Here is a 3,554-nt window from a genome sequence, read left to right as displayed (position 1 = left end):
AACCCGGCCCTGCCCGAGGAATGCCCGGGTGAGTTGAAGTATCCTTTCCAGAATCAATCAACTAATTGTGGATGCATGTGGCGGTCTTACTCAGATATTGGAGTACTACCTCTGTCCCAGTTCATAGGGCTTACGCGTATCCCAAGATTATCAATTTATCCAACATAATATCAATTGAACAATATAAAAATTATATCATTCGAAAGTAGAACATGTGAGCTTTCTAATGATATATATTTTGTATTATATATGTTGTATTATCATTGTCAAATTTACGATATAGGAATATGCGTAAGCCCTATGAACTGGGAGGAGGGAGTACCTTGATGTAAACTTCACAATTACTATGTGAGTAATTTTTCTTTTCCAAAGTTACAGACAATTGCAATCCCATCCGTTAAAAATTTCGAGACTAATTTGCGGAATAATGAATTTGTTTTCCCACACTCCCCCATAAATAGCCCCGTACCATCTCCACCTCTGCCCACCGCCTCCTTCCGCTCCATTACTCCTCGCTGCCGCGCGCCCTGCTCACCGCCCTGTCCACCGCCTCTGCCGCGCCCGCGCGCGTGCCATGTCCGGCAGCTACTCCTCGCGCATCCACGGCGGCGGCCCCGGTGGAAGTTTAGGAGCGACGACGCTACTGGCAGCGAAGGTGGCGTTCGCGTCCGCCGCGCTGGCCGCGGCCGCGTCCCTGGCGCGCGTGGCGATCCCGCAGCTCGTGTCCGGCGCCGGCGCCGACGCCTTCATCTGGAAGCTCTACCTCTTCGTCACCGTCCACGTGATCATCTTCGTCATCTGGAAGCTCTCAGACAGCAAGCACTTCCACGCGGCCGCGCAGCAGCACAAGGACCCGTGGGCGCCGGTGCCTCACCACCCCGCGCCCCCGCTGCTGACCGAAGATGTGGCACGGCCCGCCATGGAGCGCAAGGTGGAGTTCGAGTCCGCCGACAATGCTGTCCGGGGCGGCGAAGAGTACCGCGTGCCGCAGTTGGTCTCGCGGCGGCAGGAGGCCGTCTCTCCGGTGGAGCAGGGGGTCGTCTCCCCTGGTTCTTGCGGCGGCGAGTCGTGCGTCACGACCACCACGGAGTCCGATGAGGACGAGTCCTACGCCGCCGTCACCTCGTCGGCCTACGTCGCTGCCGCCAGCACTACTCAGAGCGTGGCACCGGCGCGGGAGCGCGTATTCGTTCAGCGTGGGCTCTCGCTGCCCCCACCCCCGCCCATGGTGGCCACGGCCGAGTACTTCGACGACGCCGACCCCGACCACGCCAACGGCGACGACGACCTTGACGCGACGTGGAACGCCATCATGCAGAAGACCCGTCCTGCCATGGCACCGGCGTTATCCTCGTCCCCAAACGCGCCACGCTCATCGCCTCCGCGGCCGAGGGCCCGCGAGCCGTCGGTCGGCGCGGCGGAGCTGAGCAGGCGGTCGGATGATTTCATCAACAAGATCCACCACTCCTTCGGCCGGGATCAATAATTCACACCCACCGGCCTCCTCCGATCCAAACCGCGATCCGATCGAAATTTTTCTTGCTGATCTGCATTGGCGCGCGGCCATGTCAGCTGAGTTCGTCAGGCGACCCAGCAGAGCGTCAGCGTCGGCATCGATTTCGGCTGTGCGCACCGTTCTGCACCTCGCCTCATGACGCAGCTGCTCCGCGCGTCCACAAGCTGCGCCTTCCTCGACCTCCTCGTTGTGATCTGCATATGACACCTGCGTATGCATCTGCACAAAGTACAGAGCATTCTCTGAAATTCCCATCTTCCATTAACTTCAGTGTATATTTCCAGGCGTCCTTGTGGACGAATGGTTTAAGAAGAATCTGTAATATCTGAAGCTCCATTTTGGGTGTTGAGTTTCCTGGTTTAACGCTGAACTGAATGATATCATCTGTCTGGGTTATTTCTCTGAAAACCATGGAATTGCCTGAACAAAGCAGTTTCTGTTCAATGATTTGCACTTCCTGGTGCTCCGAGCTCCTCCTCTGCTCGTATGGATATTGTGCGAAGTACCCATCTCAAGAATTCATGATCATGGGACCTAAGTTTGAAAACATGAAGTAACCATATTTGTAAGTTTCGGACCTTTTTTTAATAACAAGTCATGTACATGCATATTGAGTTGAAACTTGTGCTTGCGAATCATTGGAAAATCATGCACACGTAAGGTTCACCATCGTTCCATTCCACATAGGAGAGAAAATGGAAAATGCAAGATACTTAGCATGCACTATTAATTTTTGCCGTACGTACTTTCATGTTCAACTTTCAGATATCCATTCTCTACATGCATGATTTTTTCGTATTTTCAAAAATTAATTTGCCATTTTCGCGCAATTTACCGCTCATTCTGGGATTATTTTTTATAGATCCGCTCTACCCCAAGATCTGAACCCCTTGTGTGTTTGCGAGTATAGTTTGAACCTATGCTGTGCTGCATCTGCCGGATCATGAACACTACTAACAAACAAACAGAGTGGGTGAGGCGTCATGTTTTGTTTTGTTTTGGGAAGCTTTCCCGTGCACGATCACTAGCAAACGTGAGGTCTTCTCTGAGATGCTCGATTAGCTATCCTAATCAATCATTGAGCATAATATTGTCATTTATCCAACCCATGCTGCAGTTCACTGAACGCATCCTCGAGCCCCGCGACACAATGGAAGCTTCAGCACCTTTAGCGTCCATCCCTTTTGTCGCCGTGTGATGGATCGATCTGCTTCTGATTTTTTAATTGATATGATCAGTCCGGTTTAGTGTTAATCAACCACTGCAGTGTTATTTTACCTGCATCTTTCTGTCACCGGAATCTTTGAACTTTGAACTTGTCATATAGTTTTTCTTTCTCATGTGTCCCGTTTCTTTAGTTAATCGCCACTTGTTGCGATGCCAGGACCAGACCTTGACTCACTGTAATAAAAGGCATCAATTGTTCTACTTGCGCCACTACTGAAGAAAACAGTTAGTACTGATAGTATATTAGCAGTACTCGCCTTTAGCTAACAAAATCATAAACAAGTCGACTGGTTCTTCTTGGAGACGGACAACATCGTCCAATGCTGACGGCAGAGAAGCAATTTTGTTTAGTTTTCTTTGTACTGTACGTACTACTTATCTGTGAGAGATGGATCTTAGATTGACCAGAAGTCAACACAGACGTGAAACCTTGAGAGTCTGCAATTTTGAACTAAAACTTTAAGCATCTGCCACCGAAGTCACGAGGCTCTAGCAAATTTGTCAAGATACATGATGTCAAGCCCTCCCTTGCTTTTCGGCCGACACACGATCTTCCAATTAACCTTACGTTAATATTGCTCCCACCCAGAAACATGTCCGTTTCAGCCCAAAGAAAGGAGCGTTCAAGCTTGTTAACCATTTGCAGGGCCCCGAACGGTACAAGAAGTGGTGTGATGTGGAAGACAACTTGAGAGGTGATCCCTCTAGTGTCATTTTGGAAGATGAAGTTTAGCCACCACTCCTTGACCGAAGCCAAATTCCTCCATGCCGAAGGGTCCACGGTGGTCATGACAAGCCAAACCAAAGATTG

The 3,554-nt window shown here is 50.4% G+C and overlaps 1 protein-coding gene across 1 annotated transcript; it reads left to right on the top strand.

The window, feature by feature from the left end:
• Positions 1-574: 574 nt before the first annotated feature.
• Positions 575-1,894, top strand: LOC124678839. Its single transcript, XM_047214687.1, has one exon. The coding sequence runs from the start codon at positions 575-577 to the stop codon at positions 1,484-1,486; it is 912 nt and encodes a 303-aa protein (XP_047070643.1). The 3' UTR covers positions 1,487-1,894.
• The last annotated feature ends 1,660 nt before the right edge of the window (positions 1,895-3,554 follow it).

The sequence above is a fragment of the Lolium rigidum genome, chromosome 7 (genome assembly GCF_022539505.1).
Source record: "Lolium rigidum isolate FL_2022 chromosome 7, APGP_CSIRO_Lrig_0.1, whole genome shotgun sequence".
Taxonomy (NCBI): Eukaryota; Viridiplantae; Streptophyta; class Magnoliopsida; order Poales; family Poaceae; genus Lolium; species Lolium rigidum.
This window is presented reverse-complemented; position numbering and strand designations above follow the sequence as displayed.